The 27,299-nt window shown below is 41.6% G+C and overlaps 1 protein-coding gene across 3 annotated transcripts in view; it reads right to left on the bottom strand.

The window, feature by feature from the left end:
• Positions 1-17,389, bottom strand: part of riox2 (ribosomal oxygenase 2) — a 30,222-nt gene extending 12,833 nt beyond the window's left edge. Inside the window, exons 1-7 of one of the 3 annotated variants that reach the window (XM_063050832.1) lie at positions 17,370-17,389; positions 12,892-13,319; positions 12,687-12,806; positions 12,108-12,236; positions 9,712-9,815; positions 6,109-6,211; positions 3,333-3,501 (exon numbers count right to left, since the gene is read on the bottom strand). In XM_063050832.1, the coding sequence (XP_062906902.1) occupies positions 3,333-3,501; positions 6,109-6,211; positions 9,712-9,815; positions 12,108-12,236; positions 12,687-12,806; positions 12,892-13,317 (1,051 nt within the window). In that variant the 5' untranslated portion in view covers positions 13,318-13,319; positions 17,370-17,389. Of the gene's footprint in view, positions 1-3,332; positions 3,502-6,108; positions 6,212-9,711; positions 9,816-12,107; positions 12,237-12,686; positions 12,807-12,891; positions 13,320-16,555; positions 16,672-17,369 lie in introns of those variants that run through there. The other 2 variants (XM_063050831.1, XM_063050833.1) reach the window with 2 other exon arrangements.
• Positions 17,390-27,299: the final 9,910 nt, after the last annotated feature.

Raw genomic sequence — 27,299 nt, 5'->3', positions numbered from 1 at the left:
CGTGTGGGCCTGGGATGATAGACTCTAACAGCAGGAATACGTCCCATCTCTACATTACTAGAGGAATTGCAGCAACTGCAGGTGTACTGGTGACGCAATTGGAGCAGATCAAATTTCATTACAAACCGCTGATATAATTTGGGTGGGGCACCAGGATCAGGTTTCCCTCTGCTTAAAAAAAAACAAATCATGCTGCAGGAGTGGTTACCCTGCATTCCAGCAAGTCCAGAACAAATAGATGGCTCCACAGAAAACAGGAGTTACCAGAGAAGCATGGAGAAGGGAAAGGAATACTTCAACAGTTTAGGCCTTTCAAAGGTTCTGTCCCTAGCTCCATCTGTCTGAGGAGAAATGCATCTAATGGCTAAGGTTTGTTAACTAGGGTTGACAAAATACCACTTTCTGTGGGGTAAGTCATGAACTCGTGTCTACACTGTTTTGTTGATCAGGTACAAATCACTGCCCATAAGACCGTAAGATATAGGAGCACAATTAGGCCATTTGGCCCATTGAATCTGACCCCACCAGTTTATCATAGCAGATCCAATTTTCCTCAGACCTGATCTCCCCATGTCCCTTCATGCTCTGACTAATCAAGAATCTATCAATCTCTGCCTAAAATATACATACAGACCTGGCCTCCACAACTGCCTGTGGCAAAAGAATTCCACAGATTCACCACTTTGGCAAAAGAAATTCCTCCTCATCTCCATTTTAAAAGGACATCCCTCTATTCTGAAGCTGGTCTCAGACTCTCCCACCATAGGAATCATCCCCTCCACATCTATCAAGGCCTTTCACCATTCGATAGGTTTCAATTAGATCACCCCTCATTCTTCTGACTTTGAGTGAATACAAGCCCAGAGCCATCAAATGCTCTTCATGTGATAAGCCATTCAATCCTGGAATCACTTTTGTGAACCTCCTTTGAACACTCTCCAGTTTCTGCACTTACTTTTTAAGAAGACCAAAACTGCTCACAATGCTCCAAGTGAGCCCTCTCCAGTGTTTTATAAGGCCTCAACATTACATCCTTGCTTTTCTATACTATTCCTCTTGAATGTTAACATTGCATTTCCCTTCCTCACTACAGACTCAACTTGCAAATTAACCTTCAGGGAATCCTGCACAAGGACTCCCAAGTTCCTTTGCGCCTCCGTTTTTTGTATTTTCTCTCCATTTAAAAAATAGTCAACCCTTTCATTTCTTCTACCAAAGTGCATGACCATACACTTCCTGACACTGTATTCCATCTGCCACTTCTTTGCTATTCTCCTAATCAGTCTAAGTCCTTCTGTAGCCTCCCTACTTTCTCAAAACTACCTGCCCCTCCACCTAACTTCATCTGCAAATTTTGCAACAAAGCCATCAATTCCATCATCCAAATCACCAACCTCATCCTTAATAATCGACTACAACATCTTCACAACCACTAAGGTCAGACTAATCGACCCATAAATTCCATTTTTCTGCCTCACTCCCTTCTTGATAAGTGGAGTGGCATTTACAATTTTCCAGTCTTCTGGAACTTTTCCAGAATCTAGTGATTCTTACAAGATCATAACTAATGCCTCCACAATCTCTTCAACCACCACTTTCAGAACCCTGGGGTGTACACCATCTGGTCCAGTTGACTTATCTACCTCAGACCTCTCAATTTCCCAAGAACCTTCTCTCTAGTAATGGTAACTTCACACACTTCATGACCCCTAACACCTGGAACTTCTACCATACTGCTAGTATCTTCCACAGTAAAGACTGATGCAAAATAGTTATTCAGTTCGTCTGCCAATTGTCCCCTACAACATCGCCAACATCATTTCCAATTGGGCTAATATCAACCCTTGCCTCTCTTTTCCACTTTATGCATCTGAAGAAACTTTTGGCATCCTCCTTAATATTATTGGCTAGTTCATTTTCATATTCCATCTTTACCTTCTTAATGACTTTTTAAATTGCCTTCTGTTAATTTTTAAATGCACCCTAATTCTCTAACTTCCCACTAATTTATGCTTTGTTATATGCCCTTTCTCTGGCTTTTATGTTGGTTTTGACTTCTCTTGTTATGTCATCTTGCCTTTAGAATATTTCTTCCTCTTTGGAATGTATACATCCTGTGCCTTCCAAATTGCTCCCAGAAATTCCAGCCACTGCTGCTCTGCCATCATCCCAGCAGTGTCCTTTTCCAATCAATTCTGGCCAACTCCTCTCTCGTGACTCTGTAATTCCCTTTACTTCACTATAATACTGATACATCTGACTTTAGCTTCTCCTTCTCAAATTTCACGGTGAATTTGATCATATTACGATCACTTACTCCTAAGAGTTCTTTTATCTTAAGCTCTCTAATCAATTCTGGTTCATTAAGCAAAACCCAGACCAGAATAGCTGATCCCCTAGTGGGCTCAACCACAAGCTGCTCTAAAAAAGTCATTTCCTAGGCAGTCTAGAATTTCCCTCTCTTGGAATCCAGCACCAACCTGATTTTCCCAATCTAGCTGCATATTGAAATCCCCCAGGACTATTGTAACATTGCCCTTTTGGCATGCATTTTCTATTCCCTGCTGTAATTTGTAGACCACATCCTTTCTACTGTTTGAGGGTCTGTATACAACTCCCATCAGGTCTTTTTACCCTTGCAGTTCCTTAGCTCTACCCACAATGATTTAGCACCTTCCAACCCTCTGTCACCCTCTGTTTCTTGGCCTCTGATCATTCCAGGTGGCAGCAACTCATACTGATCATATATTATTGCTCACTGCAGTAGACATGACATCAAGAACATCTGAGGGGAATTCATCTCCATCATTGAGCAACAGGCATTGTGGCCACATGAACTTGCTAAGATTTCAGACTTTCCAAAGATGCAGATAAAGACAGAACGATTTGTGTGATATTTTAGCACCCAAATCCAAAGATCTGTATGAACTGCTACAGTTATCACTACTTGAAATTGTGGATAGTGGGCCATCAACAGAAAATGCTGACCATCACATCATGCATCCCAGAAGCTTATATATCACTGTGACTGCCACACTTCAGTTGCTTTGCTAGAGAAATGGATCAATCTCATCATGGATATTTTAACATATCCAAGTTAAATAGCTCTACATATTTACGTTATTTATCATAAATCTTGTATTATGCAATATGCATGATTAAGAGCATTTACTATCAAAATACCTAAAGATCTCGGATGCATGTGAAGCATATGGGGCATAAGGAGGAGAAAGAGTATTCTTTTCAGTTTTTGAGTTTTTCCACAAGTATTTACAAATTTTTGAAATAAATCACAGATGGAAAACTATTCATGTGTTGAAGGTAATCATCACCTTGTGTTAAACAACCCAATGTCTTGCTTGCATACGGAGGTAACCTGTTTAAAATAAAATCCTTTCTCATTTCTGATGATCTGGTTTCTTTTCCATTCTCTATCTGATCTGCCAATCCTCGTAGGAATCCACTCAGTTTCTTTACTGGATTTGCTCCTGAATTCATCTGCTATAAAGCACAAAGCAGGAAAGATTCTTAACTTAGCATGGTTCCTTTTCTATATTTAAAAGGTACAGAATCATTTCAAAGAATATCACTTATTTCAGAAAAACAAACTTAGAGAGAACAAGTTGTCCCACAATAAGTAAAAGTGCCAACTGAACAGTCAGTCTAGTTTCATCCTGCTACTTCAAGGATGAGTAGTGAACAGGACATGAGATTAGAAAACTCTATGCACTTTCTTAAATATTGCATTAAAACCTTTCACATCAGCTTGTCAGTCAAATGATCCCTTAGTTCTGACGGGGTCACCAAGTTCCAAAATTAGGCCAAATATAGACCAAGCACACCTGAAATCCAGACACGAAGTGTTCAGTTCTATTCATGACTCCTCAGCAAATTAAGGAATCCAAATATGCAGGCTGCAATACCACTACAGGTTTCTCCTATTCAAAAGAGGTGCTCTCAGGGAATAGCTGTAGGATCCTCTGACTTTTCGGAAAAATGTTGCCATTAAGCAATATTAGAGCACTGCAGAATGCTATAGAACAAAGGGATCTGTGAATACATGTTCTCAATTCATTGTAAGTGGCATCATGGGTATATATGGTTATAAAGAAAGCTTTTGGCACATCAAGCCTCATAGATTACAGTATTGAGTAAAGGAGAAGGAATGTTATGTTGAAGTTGTCTAAGATGCTGTTGAGGCCTAATTTAGAGTACTGTGTGCAGTGCTGGTCACCTACCTACAGAAAAGATGTAAATAAAATTGAAAGAGTACAGTGAAATTCACAAGGATGTTTCCAGGACTGGAGGACTTGAGTTATATGGAAAGGTTGAATAGGTTAAAAATTTATTCCCTAGAATGTAGAAGATTGAGGGGAGATTTGATAAAGGTGTACAAAATTATGAGGGGTATAGATGGGGTAAAAACAAGCAGGCTTTTTCTGCTGAGGTTGGGTAAGACTACAACTAGAAGTCAAGAGTTAAGGGGAAAAGATGATATGTTTAATAAGAACATGAGGGAAACTTCTTCACTAAATAGGTGATAAGAATGTGGAACGAGCTGCCAGTGGAAGTGGTGGATGCGATTTTGATTTCAACCTTTGAGAAAAGTTTGGATAGGTACATGGATGGGAGGGGTATGGAGAGCTATGGTAAGGGTGCAGATTGATGGGACAAGGCCATTTAAAGGGTTTGGCACAGACTATATGGCCAAAAGGGCCTGTTTTCTATGACTATGACTCCAAGCAATCTCAGGAGTCAACTACATGGCAAAATTGTCACAGGCAAAGCAAACTCTGCAAGCAAAGATGCACAATTATTAACTTAATGTTTTAAAATACTTCAGAATGTGAAAAAGATTTGAAGATACTAGGTTAAGTCAAAAAAAAATTTAATCTTATTTTAATAAAAGGAAAAATCTCACAAAAACTATTTGAATTTTGAAATACCTATCCAGTGGAGTAACAATCCACAGATATGTTATTTTAAGGGCCAAACTGTTGTAAATTAATCACCAACACCTCATATAAAAAGAATTAACCTCCTCATTGAAGAGATTCTTTTATGGTGAAGACAGTTTGTAGATACTGATCGTTTTCGTCAGACCAATAATTTCTAAAAATTACTGGTGCAGAATACTACCTCACAGTTCTCTTTGTGCAGGAGGAAAACAAAAAGCAAGTCTGGACTTCCATCAAAGTGTGATTGAATGTAATCTGGAAACTGCTGTTAATTTCGTGGGATAATGTCAAAAAACATTGACTGTTCAGCCATTATTGCAATTCCAAAATTTGTACCAGCAGAGACATAACCATCTTGCAACATATATAAAGGCTTCTCATCCTTCAAATTTCATCTCACAATAAGTACTGTATGTAGATGCTCTAGTCATCACAATGAGATTGCTGACTTTTGGTCTTCTATCCAACTGGTTCAATTCCTTACATAGAAATTTAGGATGCTTTTGTTATTATGCAATCTCAAACATAAAATTCTGATACAAATGGGAAGAGTTATTAGCATGATACATCATCACACAACTGTACCAGCTCTTCATCTGCCGAAATAGCAACCTTTAAATTCTAAATATGTCTGTGCTTTATTTTCATCTGAGAGGAGTAGTATGTCACCTGGATCCACAACTAGGATCCTCTACTCGGGTGTCAGAGGTTTCACACTTTCCCTTAAGGGATGTGGGTGTCATCTCCCATCCATAAGCTTCAACTTGAAAAACGATTTTATAGGATAACCATCGGATTTTCGAAGTTTCTCAACTGAAAGAAATGCCTTGCAGAGGCCCAATGATAGCCTTTGGCAGAATCAAGACTTGACTGCAGCAAGGAGCTGTGCACAGAAAATTTGGCTACCATCTTCAAGCCAACTTTGTGTCCAAGTCAAATTTTAAGACAAAGACCATGTCATCACGATGGTAATTGTATGGTAAACCAATCAAAAGAAAGTCTGAATTGGTAAAAATGTATTTCAAATATATATTACAGAATACTAAGAAGTATTGAAAGCAGGATATTGTTTTAATGCCCACGTTCTCAATATGCAAATAGATAAGAAAAATAAAAATATTAAAAGCGAAACATAATTAAAGATTATTACCATAAGATATTGCCTAGGTAGGCCTCTGGACAGCTCAAGATTTTCTTTCATCGAATCATACACTAGCCAAGGAATCACATCTAGTAAGTAATCTCCCCAGCTACTGCAATAAGAAAATATATTTTTTAATCATGTTGCAAATGTGTTAAAAGCTGTTGCATTAATAAGATTCAGTGTGGAAATAGAGGGTAACCATTGTTGAGCGTCGTCAAAAACTGATGAAAATTATTTTTTTCCAGATTTCCTTTGCATTCAATGAAAGTAATCACATTTTTAGTACTCCAACATAATCAGTATTTTATTTTGTCAAATTTTAAATTTATACTATCACTCAGAACAATGACTTCAAGACTCTTACTTTCAACTATTTTTCAACACATGCATTATCATTACACCATACCAGATAGTCAACAATTTCCACTGAATTTGGCTTTAGATCATAATTTTGAGATGAAAGAGGTGAAAAACTGTAAGGCACGGCATATTAACTATTTATTTTGAATTTTGATTAAAGTTCAGAATCTTAAAAAGCATAAGGGGGATTTACATGAGAGAAAAGTTACATATTTCAAATAGAAAGACAAGGTTTTGGAGCAAGTTTAGCATCTTAATTGAAAGCATGGTGACAAAAAAGAAAATAGCACACCAGATTATCCCACTCCTCGGCAAGCTCATAAAATCAGAAGACATAGAAGCAGTACTAGGCCATTCAGCCCATCAAGTCTGTTCTGCCATTCATTCCATTATGGCAAATATATTATTCCTTTCAACTCCATCCTCCTGTCTTCTCTGTATAACCGCTGACATCCTAACTAATCAAGAATCTCTCAACATCCACTTGAAACATACTTAATGACTTGGCCTCCATAGTCTTCTATGGATAAGAATTCCACTGATTCACTCCCTTCCGGCTAAATAAATTCCTCCTCATTTCTGTTCTAAATGGATGTCCCTCTGTTCTAAGGCTCTGCCCTCTGATTCTAGACTCCTTCACTACAGGAACCATCCTCTCCATATCCACTCTATCTAGGCCTTTCACTATTCAATAGGATTCAGTGAGATCCCATCTTATTCGTCTAAACTCCAGAGTACATGCTCAGAGACATCAGTCGCCCTCAAACATTAATCCTTTCATTCCCGGGAATACTCTCATGAACTTCCTATGGATCCTCTCCAATCCCTGTATATCTTTGCTTAGATAAGGGGCCCAAAACTGCCCACAATACTCCAAGTGCAGTCTGACCAATGCCTTATAAAGCCTCAGCATCACATCCTTGCTCTTGATATTCTAGCCACGATGAGGGCACAAGGAAGGACACAAAGTGAGACAGATCCTAAAAAGCCCACTGAATTGGAAGAATTAGGTCAGAACCATCAACACATGCGCCCTACCAGTCATCAGATACCCAGCCGCAATACTGCCCGGGCCAAGGAACAAACTGAAAGCCGCTGATATCAAGACCCAGAAACTACTAACAATACATGGAAGATTCCACCCAAAATCCAACAGCAAGTGACTGTACACCCACAGGAATAAAGGAGGATGGGAACTTGGAAGTGCCAAGTCCAGTCCTGGAAGAAATGTGAAACATCCATGAGTATGTCAGGAAAATGGCCCCTGAAGAAGGACCTGGTAGGAGAATATCTCAGACAGCAGGCAGGGGATAAGGGGATAGATGTGGGTGAAGCAGAGCCAGAGGACCAGAGGCCATGGCAGGACAAGCCACTGCACAGGATGTACCATCGCCAGATATCAGAGGTAGCTGACATATGAAAGTCCTACCAATGGCTGGAAATGACAGGGCTGAGGGAGCTTAGAAGGATTATCGGTGCCTAACGGCAACTCCTTTGCTTGCATCTTTGGAAACAGCTCTATTTCCATCTTCAGTATCTCTATTTTTCCCCTTTCAGGGTTCTTTTGAAGTCTCTGAAGGCTGAGATCTCATAGCTCTGGAGACGGATGGATCGAAGGTCAGTGTCCAGGCAGATCAGTGTATCGAGGGAGATGGAAGATCTAAGGCTGTGTGCCCAGAGACGCGAAATCTTTGGGCACAGAGCTCGGAAAAAGCGACGCAACGGACTTTCAACATGGTAAACCAGTGAGTTGTTTGTTATTTCTCTCCTCTCGCTGTGAAGCAGAGACATCTCTTTCTTAGGGGGAGAGAGGGAGTGTCGAATACTGGGTGAACAAGTAGTCTTTGAAGTACTGCAAGTCTGTGTCTTTGCTATTGCTTTGCTCACACTTGAGTGATCGGTGGCCAGTGCTGATGCTTTTTTTTGCTGGTGGGAGGAGGGGGGATCGTTGCTTGCTGCCGCTTAAGTGTGGGAGGGAGAGCTGGTAGGGGTCTTTGGGGTTCTAACATTTAATTGTTATTCATTCTTTGGGGGCACTCCTCTGTTTTCATGGATGTTTGCGAAGGAAAAGCATTTCAGGATGTATATTGTATACATTTCTCTGACATTAAATGTACTTTTGAAACCTCTGAACACAAAGGTGCTGCTCTTGACTGCACAAGAACAAGTGCTGAGCATGAGATCAGTAGAAGCAGGGGTCTATCACACCAGACAAGACCCAAGATGGAAACTGTGCAAAGAACCTGCTGAAACCATTCAGCTCACAGTAGCAGAGTACAAGATGTAGGCAGGGACAGCATACACTGAACAGCACAACCAAGTTGCAGGAATTGTATACAGAAACATTTGCGTTTAGTATGGATTGGGCACTCCCAAGTCCAAATGGGAAACACCTGAGAAGGTTGTGGAGAATGACAGAGATGAGCAGCAGGTACTGGCCAACCAACCAAACATAGCAATACTGGACAAGGAGCAGAAGAAAGCAATAGTAATAGATGTGGCAATCCTTAATGACAGTAACATCAGGAAGAAAGAAGCTGGTGAAATACCAGGGCTTGAAAGAGCAGATAGAAAGGATGTAGAAGGTTAAAGCCAGAGTACTCCCGGTGGTGACAGCAGCGCTTGGAGCTGTGACACCTGGACTGGTGGAGTGGCTCCAACAAATCCCAGGAACGATATCTGAGATCTCGTTCCAGAAGAGTGCACTACTAGGAAAAGCAAGGATACTGCGCCAAACCCTCTAGCTCCTAGGCTTCTGGTGCAGTACCCAAGACTGAGGGAAAATACAAATACAGATCACCCATAATGGGTGGGGAAAAAATTATAGGTTTTTTTGGGCGTCTTTGTTTCGTGGCTGCTTTTGCTTTGTTAGGAGATGAATCTCAAGTTTGTATAATATATGCATACTTCGATAATAAATGTACTTTGAACAGCTATGATCTCATTTCTTGCTTCCACCTTTTGTACTTAAACACAAAGAAATAAAAAAACTGATAACCTCATATACAAAGTTTAAGCCAAAATAACATGCACTTAACACACATAAAAGTTGCTGGTGAACGCAGCAGGCCAGGCAGCATCTCTAGGAAGAGGTGCAGTCGATGTCAGGACGAAGGGTCTCGGCCTGAAACGTCGACTGCACCTCTTCCTAGAGATGCTGTCTGGCCTGCTGCGTTCACCAGCAACTTTTATGTGTGTTGCTTGAATTTCCAGCATCTGCAGAATTCCTGTTGTATAACATGCACTTACTTGTTTTGGTAAGTACTTATAGTAATGTGGGTAGAATATGAACCTCCAGCTGGGGTATCTGCCTGGTGGATCGTTCCTCTGGGAAAATATAACAAATCACCTGGCTAGAATAGAAAGCAAAAGGACACCTTTATTAGATCAAATTTACATGCAATTTCCTTTTCACATCCATTGCAACTGTTATAACAATCTGTAATACTTACTGTTTAGTAAACTATCACAAGTTGTAATTAAAACTAATTGATTATCCTGTCACAAAGTACAGGAACATGAAAAATGCAGCCAATTCCAAAACCACTGAATAAGTTCTGAATGTCAAGGTTGGCACTTGACTGTTGTATTATACAATTATTTTCTTGATCATTGATTTTAAAATTCACTTTAACTATTAATAAAACTTAAATTTAAAAAACACAAAACTTAAGACGCCACGGATAAAACTTAAATGTCGCCATGGTAGCGTAACAGTTGGCATGATTCTGGAGTTTGGAGTCCAAAGAAGTCTCTGTACATCCACCGTGTGGACTGCGTGCATTTTCTCTGGGTCCTCTGGCTTCCTCCCACAGTCTGAAGACATACTGGGTGGGTTAGTTAGTCAATGAAAATTGTCCCACGATTAAGTCAGGGTTAATCAGGTTTGTTGGGGCTGCTCGGGCGGCATGGCTTGAAGGACCCGAAGGACCTCCTCTGCACTGCTTTGCTAAATAAAATAAAATAAAATTTGACCTGGTGGCACAGGGTGATATGAAAAAGGACTTTTCAGTATGTCGCTATTAATAGTCACATACTGTATATTGTGAGAGTATTTCTCCTAAATTCATAAAACAGCATTATTTTTTCTCCAAAAACTGAGTTAAAGTGATTATAGTCATAGTCATACTTTATTGATCCCGAGGGAAATTGGTTTTCGTTACAGTTGCACCATAAATAATTAAATAGTAATATGTAAATTATGCCAGGAAATAAGTGCAGGACCAACCTATTGGCTCAGGGTGTCTGACCCTCCAAGGGAGGAGTTGTAAAGTTTGATGGCCACAGGCAGGAATGACTTCCTATGACGTTCAAAAGTAGTAAACAGTTTCAGTAATTACCACAGTTCCATGCACTTTCTTGTGCTTTACAAGAACAAAATATGTAAACACATTTTAGGCGTGTACTGCAAGTTTAATTGTCACTCAACCATACATAAATACGCATGAATACAGGCAAATGAAATATCATTACTCCAAGGCCAAGGTACAACACACAGTACCAACAGTCACACATAGCACAAGGAACATATAGCATATATAAGAGAGCAGCACATGTAACAGTAAAACTCAGTCACACAAAAAAAAACCCATGAATGATACAGTAATCTGCCGTTGCTCAGTGTCTTCTGCTGAGCGAACACTAGGGGTCAGCACTCACTCCAGCATGGAATCCGCACCACACCATCTCCGACACTCAGGTGGAGCACCCGATTCCGAAGCCTTCCCCTGGGCAGCTGCATACAGGCAGTACCTCGGGTTGAGGCCTCGTCCTCACTACAACTGAGGCCATGCAGCTCCCCTGCCATTCACCAACGAAGTGGACCTGCAGCATTCCACACTACCAATGTCTGACAGGGTCTTGTGATCACAGGAAAACTTAAACAGCAATGCCTAGGCCTTGAGTTTAAATTCCACATTAGCAAGATGCAGAACTAAAAATTCAAAATCTTTATATGAGGCAATGCTTCAGGGTTGAGGATGTCTTGCTTCTGCAAGGTGTCCAGTTCAATGGGTTCTGAAGTGGACAATGAAGCCAATTTGCAACTTGAAGGCATTTCCATATGTGGAACAGGAGGAAGGTGGGTAGTTCAGGAGGTAGTGAGCCTTTCCTGCCATTTACAGTAGGCTTCAGCATGCTTCCAAAAGGGACTCAAGATACTCAGTACAATCTTGAATGCTGCTTTTCAATCCTGAGCAATCATGGGCCAAGAAGTAGCTAGAGAGTGTGGAGTTGTCATACTTTTACCAAGGAGGGTTTGAAAATATCCTTGAGTTATTTCCCCTGACCACCTCTAATCTATTGCTATTGCAAAGCTCAGGGCTTATTTTGGGAAACAAAATGGTCTGCCATTAATACTACCATCCTGTTAATACTGAATAATGCCAAAGATGAATCAAATACTGTTACCATCAACTGAGAAACAGCATTGTCAAACTAACTGGGTTAAAGCTGATACACCTCCTATTCCCAATGGTTCCCAGGATTCTAACAGAAATAATCTCCAAGATAGCAGGCATATTAATTTAGTCCCCAAAATCCTTTGTATTCCATTGTCACCTGTCACATCAAAGATGTACAAAATCACAACAAATAGAAAATTGTCAAATCTAATTGAACATATTCTGATGATGGTAATTCTTTACCTTTAAAATAAACTCATGAGTTGGACTTCCAATCCGGTCTTCAGCTTCTACGCTATATTCACGAGCTAAAGGGTTAGTGGGTTTGTAAAGACGCCAGTGCTTCTCTCCTTCCAGCTGCAGAATAAAGACCTACCCACACGCACAAAAAAAGTGAAAGAAATTTAAATATCAACATTTCTGTAATGCTCAGACTACCTTAGTAAAACATACTACCCTTAATAAAAGGCTATTAAAAAATCTTCCACTTTACTTTAACAGACTTTTTTGCTCTGTTCACAACAATATTAAACTCTGGAAAAGACAAAATGTAAACTAAGTATAATGAATGCCTGTGCATTCACTCAAACACAAATTCACAGACAAAATATATGTAGGATTAAACAAATGGCTCACCAGAATGATTATCTATGTAAGAAAATAATATCACCTAACCATAAATCACTATTTGCAAGAATATAGGAATACAGACGTCCTAATCATTTTTGTTTAGAACGATATAAAGCAGATAATTCTTCAAACAAAACGTTTTATTTATTCAAAATAATGAAACCAGAGCAGCAAAACAGCTGTTAGTCATACCTCAACATCATCATAATGAGGTGGAAGACCCTGAGAATCTGGCGGTGTGATGTAAACATTAGACCCAACTAATGAGCCGAAGAAACATTCCAATATTTCTTGGATCCTCCATAGTTCATCCTTTGGAACAAAAAAATTTATTCTTTGCATTAAAAGCAACAGTAAGTTGTATCAAACAACAAAAAAATTATCTTTCAAACAGTACCTTATATCTCTGTGGCTGGTGAAATTGTATTGTAGCTTTCTTTTGTTCAAAGTTTTTCTTTAATTGTGTATAGTTGACTTTCCCATCTTTATTTAAAACCTTCTTTTTACCATTTATACAGCGACAGAAATTAATATCTCGACCGTAGAACACATCATTGATGCAGAGTTCCCTTAAATCATCAAACTTAAATAATAACTGGTAGTAAGCAGTTACTGATGGATCATTCCTCTGAATTAACAGTGGCTTTTGCTCCCAATATTCCCTGAAGAACTCTGCACTACTAATGGGAGAGATCAGACTTTCAAATAAACTGTCAGGACTCTGGAAGTTGAGTACAGGGTTGGTAGTATCTGAATCCAATTTGATTCTTTTGCAATTGTCGGGATCATCTTTTTTTGGTTTTCTACAAGCCGCCTTCAACATTTCTGCACGAAAGAAGAAAAATGTTAGCCATCATTTTAAGTTGAAAGGTCATCTTGTCAAAATATTATTGATTTTAGTATTCTTGGCTCTAATTGATGCTAATTTAAATCAAAAAAGGTTGCAAATGATAAATGCTAATGCAGCTACTACGTGATAAAATAAGACATGTTTGTGTGTTTGAGTGCAGATCTGACAATAGAGGTACAAACAGGTTTCATTAATACGAGGCCCTGCGTTGGTCAGGGTTGATCATGGATATTACACCCTAGCAGTCCACGTGACACACAAGCTGGGACAGTAAGCTGTTACCTATGCAGCAGGCTTCCCCTCTCCACATAGCTGTTAAATCCAAAGGAACAACAGAGACCAACAGAGTTCGGCACCAGCAGTATTGCAGGGGTTGCCAGACAGCAGTGAGTTCAACATTAGACTTAGAGACTCCACTTCCAGCTTTCTCCCCTCAGGATTTACACCAAAGCCTTCTCCATGAGTGGGTATAGCCACAAGACAGTGGAGGTGTGAGACTGGAGTTTTTCTTCTCCTAGATGAGCTACCAACCATGACTGACAAGACCCATCTGCCCGAAGTGACTGGTTTTAAGGTGCCAGCATCCCATCTTTGCCCTTTTTCCTCTCAGTAGGAATGGTTCTGCCAAGCTTAGTAGCTAAGCTACACACAAAGGCCAAGAGCTGTACTTGGTTGTCAGGGGCTATTTGAGACACACACCATTTGGAGCATTTAACAGGGAGTGGCAGCTCATCCCCACTACCTCACCCAGCTAAGACTGCCTTAAGGAATCCTAAATTAATACAATAACAAAATTTCCTTAATAACAAAGGGCATACAGAGATCAAGACACTAACTGAAGAGCCAGTGATGTGGAATGACATGATCTATCATTTTAATGCAGATAATACCATATTCATTGGACATTATTTAGATGTACCTCACATACAGGAATCATAATGCATGATTAACATAAGCCAACTAACTTAATTATAGACAGCACACAAAACTTCATATTATTCATTTGGCAGAAAAATGTAACTATATAGCCGAGGCTAACTATAACTGGCTGATGTATCACCAAAGGCTCCAAATTTGAAATTGTTACCATACCCAAAAACTAGCCTAGATTGTTAACTGCAGTAGGAGCAATCACAAATAACTGGTAGAGAAATCAATAGAAACCAGAAAATGCTGGGAATACTCAATAGATCAGGAAGTATGTGGAAAGAGAAGCAGTGTTGGCACTTCAGCTTGATGAGCCATCTTTGTAAAAAGTTCACTGGCCTGAAGCATCAACTGAGTCTTTGTCCTTAGACGCTGAGCATTCCCAGAATTTTCTGCTTTGATTTCAGATTTTAAACATCCACAGTTTTTGCTTGGTGTGGGAAGCAGTGAAGGACAGGAGAACAAGAAAGAATAAGCACTACTGCTTCCGAGCACAACACTGGAGAGCTTGACGGAGGATATGGTAAGTGACAGAGGTGGCCTTCATCTAAACAGAAGACAGATAGAAAGCTTCTGTAGATTCCAGTGCAGGAGCCTAAACAAAAGGAATAGTCCAACACGTTCAGAAGATCACACAGGTATCATGCTCCTTCAAATTTCAGCAGCTCTATTATCTCGAAATGTTCAAGCTGCAGCACCCCATCACTCATACCTACAATCAGTCATTAGCCCTCAAGACTCTCACCTTACAATTAGATGCAGTATCATTGCTAGCCTTAGCCCTACATACTACAATTTGCATACAATGTCAACCTAACACTGACAATAATGATGATCAAGCTGTTAGCATGACGTTCACCATACCAGGCTGATTGCATCTGCTCACACAATTCCCTTTGACTTTCAAGCAAAAGATCCACCTCATAATTACTATTCCCTCTGTGCATAATTTATGTAGAACAGTAAACACTGGGCAGGGTATGATATTTCTTTTAATTGAGATACAGCACAGAGTATGCCTTTCCGGCCCTTCAAGCCATGCCGCCTAGCAATCCTCCAATCTAATCCAAACCTCATCACGGGACAATTATTTTACAATGACCAATTAACCTAACAATGGTACGTCTTTGGACTGCAGGAGGGGGAACCAAAGCACCCAGAAGAAACCCAAGTGGTCACAGGGAGAACATACAAACTCCGTACAGGCAGTGGCGGGAATTGAACCCAGGTCACCTGTACTGTAAAGCATTGTACCAACCACTATGCTACTGTGCATGTTGTGCTGATCTTCATACCAATATATATGACATGCCCTCCTCCTGTATACGTCATATCCTCCCATTCCCTTCATATTCATGTTTATCTAAAAGTCTCTTGAATACCACTAAATTGCCTGCTTCCAAGACTACCCCAGGTAACACATTCCGGACACTACCTCTCTTTGTGAAGGACTTGATCTTATGTCACCTTTAAACGTCCCCACTCTAACCTTAAAAACATGTCCTTTCCTATTTAACATTTCTACCCTGGGGAAAATATTCTCTTTCACCCATCTATGCATCTCAGAATTTTAAAGATTTCTATCGTGTCTTCCCTCACCCTCTGACGCTCTAGAGAGAACAACTCAAGTTGTATCCATCAACATCTTCATCTACATCATTGATATGTACCACAAACAAGAGAGGTCCCACTGACCCTTGCAGAACACCACTGGACAGAACTACACCTAGAATAACAACCTTCCACCCCTATTCTGACTTCTATAAGCATTCAGTTCTGAATCCAAACTTGCAATACACCCTGGATCCCGTCCCTGCATCTTTATTCTCTGAATCAATCTATCACCAGGGACCTTAACAAATGGCTTAAAAAAGAAGCCCACCTAGATAACATCCACTGCCTTGCACTCATCAAAGTCCTTTATCACCTCCTCACAATTGAGAACACAAAATGATTTATTTAAATTGGAGGTCTTTGCTGATCAGGCATACTTTGCATCCAGTATCACCCTTCGGTCTCAGTATCAGCAGAGACCGTGTAAAAGGACGGAACTTAAAGGATGAAGTAAAGTGGTGTCTTAACTATAGAATGTAGATAGGATTAAGTAAGAGACGGTTTAAAATAGATTAGAAAAGACAAAAGTAAAGGTGGGTGCGGGTCAGGAAGCGGCCGGGCCACCCGCAAAGAAGCTACCGGCGGCGGGGACTGAAGTAGAGGTCGCTACCACCATGTTACTCTCCATTTCACATCGGCTGTGCCCGCCGCCGCTCCAGCTAGTGCGTACCTTACGCCGCCCTTCCCTATATTGCGCTCCCCGCCGCCCCTGTCAACGAGAGCTCTATTCCCTCCTGGATCCCCGCACACCCCACCGCACCTTCCAAAGCGTGTCTCAGACTGACCGGAGTTACTCTCCGGAACTTCCGGCAAACACTGAACCCAAATAAATGTTCCGCCTCCTGTCAGAAATCTGCACTAAATTCAATCACTAACAAGAGAAAATATGCAGGTGCTAAAAATCCAAAATGCTGGAGGAACTCAGCAAGCCAGACAGTATCCATGGGAAAAAAGTACAGTCGACGTTTCGGCCCATCTATACATGCTGCCTGGTTCCTCTAGCATTTTGTGTGTACTGCACAGAATGCTGCTGGTTATCGGCGAAAAGGGGGAGGGGGGAAGCTCAGAGGATGGGAAGGGGTATAGAGAGAGGGACAGAGGGAGAAAAAGGAGAGAGAGACAAAGAATGTGTGTATATAAATAAATAACGGATGGGGTACGAGGGGGAGGTGGAGCATTAACGGAAGTTTGAGAAGTCGATGTTCATGCCATCAGGTTGGAGGCTACCCAGACGGAATATAAGGTGTTGTTCCTCCAACCTGAGTGTGGCTTCATCTTTACAGTAGAGGAGGCCGTGGATAGACATGTCAGAATGGGAATGGGATGTGGAATTAAAATGTGTGGCCACTGGGAGATCCTGCTTTCTCTGGCGGACAGAGCGTAGGTGTTCAGCAAAACGATCTCCCAGTCTGCGTCGGGTCTCGTCAATATATAAAAGGCCACATCAGGAGCACGGACGCAGTATATCACCCCAGCCGACTCACAGGTGCAGTGTCGCCTCACTTGGAAGGACTGTTTGGGGCCCTGAATGGTGGTAAGGGAGGAAGTGTAAGGGCATGTGTAGCACTTGTTCCGCTTACAAGGATAAGTGCCAGGAGGGAGATCAGTGGCGAGGGATGGGGGGACGAATGGACAAGGGAGTCGCGTAGGGAACGATCCCTGCGGAAAGCGGGAGAGGGAGGGAGGGAAAGATGTGCTTAGTGGTGGGATACCGTTAGAGGTGGCGGATGTTACGGAGAATTATATGTTGGACCCGGAGGCTGGTGGAGTGGTAGGTGAGGACAAGGGAAACCCTATTCCTAGTGGGGTGCCGGGAGGATGAACTGAGAGCAGATGTGCGTGAAATGGGGGAGATTCTTCTCATCCTGTCTCTTGCAAGAATGCCATCCCCTTCTCACAATTCCTCCGTCTCCGCCGCATCTGCTCTCAGGATGAGGCATTTCATTCCCGGACGAAGGAGATGCCCTCCTTTGCTCATCAACTCTGCTGTCAAACGCATCTCCCCCATTTCACGTTCAAGAGAAGTTTAGATCCCGGTGCAGGTCGATGGGAGTAGGCAATCTAAATGGTTTCAGAATGGACCAAACGGCCTGTTTCTCTATGACTCTATTAACTTGAAATTACTCATTATGAACTGATGTAATTAGGTGGGTATGAAATGTCTAAATTAAATAGATATAGATATTAAAATGCAAAGATTAAAAGGTTAGAATTGAAAGTAGAAAAATGAGAATTGTAAAAAATAAGACAGTGAAAAAATAGCATTTAATAATATTTAATAATAGATATGAAACAAAAAGTTACTATGGTCAGCATAAATGATAAAGGAAACAAAATTATAAAGGAGAAATATCAAGACTAATTGATAGGTATAGATGACCTGCTTCCTTTTGGAAGGGTCATCCAGCAAAGCCATATGGGTAGAACTCAGGAATAAGAAAGGTATAATTACTAAAATGAGCTTATGCTTCACACATTCCAATAGCCAGCAGGACACAAAGGAATAGATATTCAGGCAGATCATGGAAAGATGTAAAAACTATAGATTTGCAAAATGATGATTGTGAGTCATTTGCATCTGTATTAGCCAAATATTAAGCCAATTGGGTTGTGTTAATTGGTCTGCATCAATCCAGGCAATGATGGTTTTAAGTAATTTCAAGTTCAGGTTTAATTATCATTGAACCATACACATGAATACAGCCAAACGAAACTGCATTCCTCCAGGGGTACGATGCAAAATACGGTACCAAAAACCACACACAGCACAAGGCACATAATTATGATAGCAGAAAAACATACAGTCACAAAAAATAATTTAGCCAAGTTCCTGAGTGGTACGGCCTGCAGATTGATGGTGCATGGGAAGTTGTCCTGGAGCCACGTTTCTGCAGGAAAATGCATGCAGCTGTCCTCACCATGCGCCAGTGCAGCCACAGATGAACACAATCCAGCTTGTTTTGCACTGAGCGAACGCTAGGGAGCAGCACTAACAGGAGGGGCTGGACCCCAACCTAGCAGGGACTCCAGTGCATCTGCTATGGCTCTGATCTCTCCCACACTGCCTCTGACGTCTTAACTGCTGGAAGGCTGCATAAGTCCCTGTTCCGCAACACCTGAGATCACGCAGCTCCCCTACTGTCAGCCTCACCAATGAACTAGCAAATTGGACCTGCAGTATTCTACATTACCAATGTCCAACAGGATCTTGCAATCTCAAGAAAAATGTCCAAGACAATCATTTGCACTATATTTTGGACCGCACATCACCTCTGGTGAGGCGTAGCAGACGGCAATGCAGTACGCCACAAGTCCAGCTCTACTGCCATCGATCAACTCATTGGTGGGGTAGACCTGCAGTACTTGACATTCTAATATCCAGCAGTGATGAACAATTACAACTTTGTCTGGACCCAGAGAGACCACTGCGACCGAGTGCGCCGCCATCGTACTGATTTTGCACCATTGTAAACAAGTGTTTCCCAGCAAAGGTGTTTGAACCTTCAGGGGTGTCTTATCAATTATGATATGCTTCCACTCTAACTATGTACCTCAAAGGAACCATTTGTCAAACCAATGTGTGGAAGTAAACAATGTCATTGTAACTATTGAAATTGTATTGAATCACCTGCTGTTACCTTTGATCTTAAGGGCATGAAAATGTGATGTACCTTTGAATTTGTAATACACTACCATGAGGATCTCCAGAGAAATGTCTGTCATGACGAATAAAGACTTTCAGATCCACAACTCAGTGTCTTTACAGTGACTTTAATCATAGTCACAATGTTTAGAGTTTGACCAGGATATGTTCACAATCCAGTTACGTGGCCAGCAACCTCAAGAGTCTAAAGGGGGTGAGTATTTCTGATCATGGCACCCTGTGCTTAGATCTGCTTGGGCCAATGACCATGGAGTCGCAAAGTATCAAAGCACATGGCGGAGAGCCGAAAGAGATATATGTGAAAGTTTAGGGGTGTGTGTGTGTGTGTGTGTAAGGTGATCACTGTCCATTTGGGACACTAGAACGGACCGTGGATACTTGTTCGGTGGGCAACTGCGTAAGGGTAGCGTGGCTACTGAGAACTCTTGTGTTGTGTGAGTTAAACTATTCGAACGCTATAGTGTGTGTGTATATTCATCCAGGAAAACATATAGCAGTGCATCGTTTGTAAGTTTGACTCTGTGTGAGGAAAACTCTAGAATAGTCATAGTCATACTTTATTGATCCCGGGGGAAATAGGTTTTCGTTACAGTTGCACCATAAATAATAAATAGTAATAGAACCATAAATAGTTAAATAGTAGTATGTAAATTATGCCAGTAAATTATGAATCAAAACCCAACAGGGGTGATATTGCAGGAATATTTAACTTACTACATAAAAAGGCTACAGCAACATCAAGGACTCAAGTTATGAAGAGGAGAGAACTTACAGAGTAGAAATTTGAGAGGGTTGAACAGGGAATGGCCAAAATCGGGTGGGTTAAGACCAGCAGCCTGGAGTAATATTAGCAGTGGTGAAAAAGTCAAACAATGAGGAAGGGAGATAAAGCAGTTTTCATTCTATGTCGTATGTATTTGCAAGAGAGAACAAAGTGCCTGGAATCACATAGTGTACAAATAGTAAAAGCTACAGGAGAAAAAGGATGAATACAGAGAACAGCAAGGCAGTTTACAGGTAGAGCTGGACAGACTAAAGGGACAGTTCAATCACTTACAGAGACAGACACAGGTGAGAAACAGGTAGAACAGTTGGAAAAACACAACAATAAATTAGTCAGGGATCTGGGCAGACTGAGAATTAAGTGGACTAAGGTCCAGCTGCTGGGTAGCAGCCATGGGAATAACTGCTGAGGAAGTTGATGAGGTAAATTAGGAACTGCTGGACCAGGAAGTGGGAAAGTGACCACAAACTAGAGAGGTTATACCCAGTACTGCCTGTCGGGATGGAGCCTACAGAGACCAGGCAATGACAGAACCCTGATGATCACAGCCAGCCTCTCACACTCATCATCACCATTCACAGGCCCTTCACCCCAGGGAAAAGCAGAGTGCTCTGTCTGAAACACCTTCACTTAGAGCTGTGTGTGGCAATGCAGAGTTTTGGCGTAAGTTAGAAGAAATGATCGAAGTCCACCAGATGCACCCCAAAGGCATATATGTCTTGATGAAAGCCCAAAACTATGTGGGACAGTATGACCCTAGGGGTGCGGATGAAACTTGGGCAACTAGTGGGAATGTCAGTAATAGGTATCAGAATTTTAAGGAAGAAATGAGGTAGCGATTGTGGGCGGGGTGGGGGGGGAGAGTGGGAGTGGAGGTGAGAGTATGACCATAAGACATAGAAGCAGAATTAAGCCATTTGGCCCATTAAGTCTGTTCTGTGATTCATCACAGCTGATTTATTCTTAACCTCATTCTCCTGCCTTCTCCCCATAACCTGACACCCTTACTATACAAAAACCTCTTAGGCTCTCCTTTAAAAATACCCAGTGACCTGGCCTCCACGCCATCTGTGACAATGAATTCCATAGATTCATGACCCTCTGGCTAAAAAATTCCTCCTCAGTTCTGTTCTAAATGGACGTCCCTCTCTGCTGAGGCTGTGCCCTGTGGTCCTAGACTCCCTCACTGTAGTAAACATCCACTGTATCTAAGCTTTTCAATATTCCATAGGTTTCAATTAGATCTCCCCTCACTCTTCTAAACTCCAATGAGTACAGGCCCCGAGTCATCAAAAACTCCTCATATGTTAATCCTTTCACTCCTGGAACCATTCTCTTAAACCTCCTCTGGACCCTCTTGAATCCTAGCAGATCTTTTTTTTAGATAATGGGCCCAGATCTGCTCTCAATACTTCAAGTGTGGTCTAACCAATGCCTTATAAAATCTCAGCATTGCATCCTTGCTTCCATATTCTGCTCCACTCGAAATGAATGCTAACATTGCATTTGATTTCCTTTTCACTGACTCAACCCTGAAAGTTAACCTTCAGAGAATCCTACACGAAGATACCCAAAGTCCCTCGGCACTTCCAATTTTTGAATTTTCTCCCCATCTAGAAAATAGTCTATGCCTTTATTCCTTCTACCAAAGTACATGACCATACACTTCCCCACACTACATTCCATCTGCCACTTCCTTGCCCATTCACCCAATCTGTCCAAGTCCTTCAACAGACACCCCTCCTTCCTTGACACTACCTGGCTCTCCACCTGTCTTTGTAATATCTGCAAACATAGCCACAACACCATCAATTCTGTCATCCAAATCATTCACATACAGTATAACATGAAAAGAAGCAGTTCCGATGCTGATCCCTGTGGAACACAACTAGTCACCAGCAGCCAAGCAGAACTCTTTGCCTCCTGCCAGTCCTCTATCCATGCTAGTATCTTTCCTGTAATACCATGGGCTCTTATCTTGTTCAGCAGCCTGATGTGCAGCATCTTTTCAAAGGCCTTCTGAAAATCCAAGTAACCAGCCACTGATTCTCCTTTGTATATCCTGCTTGTTATATCCTCAAAGAATTCCAACAGACTGGTCAGGCAAGAATTCCCTTTAAAGAAACCATGCTGACTTTGGCTTATTTTTTCATGTGTCTTTAAGTACCCTGAAATCTCATCCTTAGTAATGGACTCTAACATCTTCCCAATCACTAAAGTCAGGCTAATTGGCCTATACTTTCTGCCTTCCTTGCTTTTTTAAGTGGAGTGACATTTACAGTTTTCCAGTCCTCCAGAACCATTCCAGAATCTAATGGCTCCTGAAAGATCATTACTAATGCCTCTACAATTTCTTCAGCTACCTCTTGGGTGAAGTCCATCTGGTCCAGCTGTCTTACTGTATCTACCTTTAGACCTTTCAGCTTTCCAAGCACCTTCTCCTTAGCAATAGCAGCTATACTCGCTTCTGCCTCCTGACACTCACAAAATACTGCTAGTGTCTTCCACAGTGAAGATTGATGCAAAATACTTATTTAGTTCATCTGCCATTTTTGTCCTTTTGCGTCATTTTCCAGAGGTGTGATATCCACTCTAGCCTCTCTTTATATATCTGAAAAAACACTTGGTATCCTCCTTAATATTATTGGCTAGCTTTCCTTCATATTTCATCATTCCTCTCCTTATGGCTTTTTAGTTGCCTTTTGTTGATTTTTAAAAGCTTCCCAAATCTCTAACTTCCCACTAATTTCGGCTATATTACTGCATTTGCTCTCTCTTTTGCTTCCATGCTATCTTTGGCTTTCCTTGTCAGCCACAGTTGCCTCATCCTCCCTTTAAAATATTTAAACTTTGGGATGTATCTAATCTGAGCCTTCTGAATTGCTCCCAGAAACTCCAGCCATTGCTGGTCTGCAATCTTCCCTACTAGTGTCCCTTTCCAATCAACTTTGGCTAGCTTGCCTCTCATGCCTCTGTAATTCCCTTTACTCCACTGTAATACTGATACAACTAATTTTATCTTCTCCCTCTCAACTGCAGGGTGAATTCTATCAAATTATGGTCACTGCATCCTAAGGGTTCCTTTACCTTCAGCTCCCTAATCAAATATGGTTCATTACACAACACCTAACCCAGAATTGCCTTTCCTCTAGTGGACTCAACCTCAAGCTACTCGAAAAAGCCATCTCATAGACAAATTCCCCCTTTTGGGATCCAGGACCAACCAGATTTTCCCAATCTATATGCATACCGTAGTCCCCCACGAAGTTTGTAACATTGCTGTTTTTACAAGTTTTAGTTACGTTACAAGATCATCTACCTTATTCTGTACACTACGTGCTTTTAAATATATTTAGAAGTCCTGTGTTCATCACCTTTTTTGATCTTGGCCCCCTGTTACACTTTAACTCATCCCACTGTCTGCAATTTTGTGCTATAAACTGCTTGTACTTCCTCAGTCTGACTACACACTGCATCTGTTTGTATTTCCAACTGCCCCATCCTCAGCCCGATCACTCTTGTTCCCATCCTCCTGTCAAATTAGTTTCAACCCTCCCAACAGCTCTAGCAAACTTGTCCGCAAGGATATTGGTTCCCCTCAGGTTCAGGTGTAACCTGCCCTTTTTGTACAGGTCATACCTTCTCCAGAACCAATCACAACGATCCAGAAATCTGCAACACTGCCCCCTACACCAATTCCTCAGCCACACTTTCATCTGCCAAATCATCCTATTCTTACCCTCATTGGCATGCAGCACAGATAGCAATCTAGAGATTACTACCCTGGTGGTCTTGCTTTTCTGCTTTCTACCTAACTCCCTATACTTACTCTTCGAGACCTCCTCCCTTTTCCCATCTTTGTCGTTGGTTATCAATTTGTATCATTGGTATCCGGCTGCACACCTTCTCCCTTTAAAATGCTGTGGACCCAATCTGAGACATCCCCGACTCTGGCATCTGAGAGGCAATGTACTATCCGGATGTCTCTTTCACATCCACAGAATTTTCTGTCTGCTCCTCTATGAAATCCCCTATCACTACAACACTCCACTTTCCCTTCTAAGCCGAAGTGCCAGACTCAAAGCCAGAGATCCTATTGCTGTGGCTTCCCTCTGGTAGATCACCCTCAACAGAAACCAAAGTAGTATACTTATTATTGAGGGGAATGGTCACAAGGGTACTCTGTACAGGCTGCCTATTCCCATTCTCTTACCTGACAGTCACCCAGGTATCTGCCCCCTGCAATGCAGGGGCGACTACCTCCCTGGAGCTCCTGTCTATCACCTCCCCATTCTCCTGTACGAGCTTATGGTCAGCCAGCTGCAGCTCCAGTTCCTTAACAGTCTCTAAGGAGCTGCAGCTCAGTACGCTTCATGCATATGTAGTTATCAGGGAAACTGGAGGCCTCCCAAAGTTCCCACATTTCATACAAAGAATATACCGCTAACCCTGGACTCATTCTCAGTGTGCTAGCTATTTACTAATAGACAAAGAAAGAAAATAAAACTAGAGACTTACTTAGATCTTGCATCTGTTCTCGCAAAAGTCTGACCACTCCAACAGTGGCCCACTCACACAATGGTACTCCACCGTGGCATCTTTGCTTAAACCTTGGTTCTTTTTCATGGTTCAAATAAAACTCACTCCCAACAAGACTTGACCTTTTCAAATGGTTCCTGCCATGCAACATTGCTGATCTTTCACTCGCTAACCCAGAGAATGACTCACTCCCAACAAGAGTTGACCTTCTCAAATCACTCCCACCATGCAACAATGCTGAATGATCACTGATACCTATGGAATGATGTCAGTTGTTCAGGAAGCCAATGAACCCACCATGAACTATGCAGAGTGAAAATACCAGGCCTATGAGGAATACTCAGGACTGGGTCACCATTAAAGGGATGATCCACTCTTTCTGAAAATGCTCAAGAAAAGGCTGAGCTCAGCCCACCAGGAGGTTTTAGACTTCGGGATAACGGTGGGATCCATCTACTCCACAATAGTTTCATGGGCCAAGGAAAAAAAAATAAGGAAGGGAAGAGGGGTCGTAAGGTGGCTCTAGCAGGTGTAGCTGCCGTGAAGACAGGGATCTTGCTTTGATTGCCATCAACCAGAGCTCCTAGCTAAGGATTGCCAGAACAGACATATATGGGTAAAGACGATTGCTTGTTACAGATGTGACCTCTCAGGCCATGGTCAGAGGCCATGTCACAAGGAGGAACGAAGGTGTGACAGTCACCCACCAAGGAAACAGAAATCACAGAACCTTCCCTAGCCATACTGACCGCTGACTAGATTATAGAACTAGTAAAGACAGCATCCAAGTCAAACAAAGAGTGGAGTCGTCAAACTGGCAGCCCCCATAGTCAGTAATGGTCACCCACAGATGTACACAAAAGCTTTGGGGGCCATTAGTGGATACAGGAGCTTCGGTATCCATAACTGACCTACTCTTGCCCAAGATTGGGGAGGCTATTCATCTTATAGATGTTGGGAGGAGAAAATATAAGGGCAGAAAAAAGGGACGGGGGGGATAGAAAGAGGGATGGGGGAGCGAGAGGGAGAAGGGGGAAGAGGGAGAGAGAGGGATTAAGGGTGAATATGAATGTGCGAATATGTATGGAGGCCCCATCCATCTTTTCATTTCCTTTGTTCTTTGGAATATGTGTTTATTGTGTATTGAATGTTTGCTCCAAGTTTCTTTTTCCAGTTCATTTGTGAAGCTTCAGAAGGAATAAAAGTGTAAGCATGCATTTTTGTTTTGTCTTAAATAAATAGTTTTTGTCTATTTATTTCTTTGCTTTGGAATTGATATTGGAGAGACCCAAATTCTTCTCAGGCCATGTGGAATCCAGGTTAAGGTGATAAAAATGAAATGTATGTGTCTCTATTGCAGATATGAGATTCTCACATTCTAGAAACAAATGGGCATTTTAGGAAACTGGTGATGTGTATATACTCAGATTTAGAATTTGAAATTTATGCTTTTGGATGGAGATTGTAACACTTGGGGAGTGAACTGAATCTTCATTCTCATCTTCAAGAATGCAAATGTAGAATGTATTTGAAATCCAGCATGTGTCTGGTAAAATATAGTGTTCATTATTGCTAACTATGAAGAGCCAGAAGGAGAAGGCAAACCAAGTGAGACAGCCCCTAAAAACCTCACAACAGAAAATTAAACAATGGCCATCAGCCTCCTGATTGAAGCAGACCTGCGAATGAAAAGGAATGAAAATGTGAATGCAAAAGACACAGAAAACATGCCAGCAAGCCATGAATAAAATGTTAAAGAATAACAGTAATGGTACTTTGTAATGAAGGCTGGTTCTGGGAAGTAGATGCTTAGTTATATAGATCCGAATCAAAAAATATTGTGAAAATAATTGGGAAGGGATCTGAGTTATGGCAGAGGCATCAAGTTCCACAACTTTGAAGGCAAGGCAGATCGAGAAAGAGAACAAATTGGATGCAGCATCTGAAGGCAGCCATCCCAGCCTGAATAGGGAGTGAACACAAATAAGCTGGGTCCTTTCAATGTTTGAGCCAGCAATCAAAAGATAGTCCAGGAGGGGGTGCCACTGGGATGAGATCCTTGCAGCTATTCAAGAGACCATTCCAAACTCTCCTGTAGAACAACCAAAGGGACAGTGAGACTGGTTGTCAGATTCTGATAATTTTCTGTCATGGAATTGCATGGAATGTGAACTGTTGCTCGTGAAGCTCAAACAAAGTTACCTTGTTGGTGCCTGCTACCCACACAGTAACTACTGTAACTATGGTTGATAGTTTCAGTTATCAGAGATAAACGGGGCAAAGACAAGGATGTGATTAAAGTGTAATGGGCCAGCAGGGAAGGAGGCAACAAGTACACAAATGACAAAGCTGCATTTCAAAGACTGATTGAAACAGTAAGAACAAATGTGTCCAAGAAAAGAAAGTGATCAAATTTCTGGAACATTT

Source organism: Mobula hypostoma, chromosome 6 (genome assembly GCF_963921235.1).
Source record: "Mobula hypostoma chromosome 6, sMobHyp1.1, whole genome shotgun sequence".
Lineage (NCBI taxonomy): Eukaryota > Metazoa > Chordata > Chondrichthyes > Myliobatiformes > Myliobatidae > Mobula > Mobula hypostoma.
This window is presented reverse-complemented; position numbering and strand designations above follow the sequence as displayed.